The following is a 786-nucleotide window of genomic DNA, read 5'->3' as shown; positions in this document are numbered from 1 at the left end:
CTTTAACCAGTTTTTCTTAGTGGGTGGCCCAGGAGAGAGGTGCAAAGTGGTGGATAGTACCATGGCAAAATAATGAGTGAGGTTGTCTACTGCCTGCACAGAGTAACTGCCAGAAAAATGGCAAAATTTAATGTATTTGTATGTGGAACATCCCTGTTTGAGCTGTGCAAGTTTAAAAAAGTCCCCCGTTTCTAATGGTCGAATTGTGAAATGAACAACTACGTACATATTGCCAAGCTCTCAGTAAGCCCACAAACTCCTGAAAAACATGATTATCCAGTAGAAAGGCATATGCAAAAAAAAAAAAAAAGTATTTGCATTCATAATTCGTACTCACTACTTTTTCTTTCTTATTTCAGTTCCTTGGCATAGCATTTCTTGGGATTGGATTGTGGGCATGGAATGAAAAGGTAAGTGAATATTGCGCTAAAGTCTCCCTCTCCACACACAATTTCTACTGAAACAAAGTCGAGCTTCACTGTCAAATAAAGCCTTGACTTGGCCTACCTCGAGGAATATGCTTGGCATTTTGCCCAAAAATGCTTTGGCAAGAAATTGTGGCTGACACTCGCACATAAAGCAGCCATTTCCGTCCGTGCACGCTCAGACCGCAGAGCCGGCACTAGATGGCTTGCCCCAAGCAGTACTGGCGTACGGCTCCGCTGCACGTGTCCTGGGAATCGGGAGGGAGCCTCCACGTCCTGCAGGCCTCTTCCTGAGAGTGGCTGCTCTGGCTGCCTTGTCTGAACATAACATGGTAGTTGTTGTTGTTTCTCTTAAAATACA

General features: G+C 44.4%; 1 protein-coding gene across 1 annotated transcript in view; it reads left to right on the top strand.

Annotated features, from left to right (window-relative positions):
• Positions 1–210: 210 nt before the first annotated feature.
• TSPAN5 (tetraspanin 5) overlaps positions 211–786 on the top strand; it is a 21541-nt gene continuing 20965 nt past the window's right edge. The window contains exons 1-2 of the mRNA XM_085325648.1: positions 211–243; positions 360–410. Coding sequence (XP_085181774.1) covers positions 211–243; positions 360–410 — 84 coding nt within the window. The remainder of the gene's footprint in view (positions 244–359; positions 411–786) is intronic.

This window comes from Rhea americana, unplaced genomic scaffold (genome assembly GCF_003343005.1).
Source record: "Rhea americana isolate MKP2758 unplaced genomic scaffold, rheAme1 scaffold_99, whole genome shotgun sequence".
NCBI classification, from domain to species: domain Eukaryota; kingdom Metazoa; phylum Chordata; class Aves; order Rheiformes; family Rheidae; genus Rhea; species Rhea americana.
This window is presented reverse-complemented; position numbering and strand designations above follow the sequence as displayed.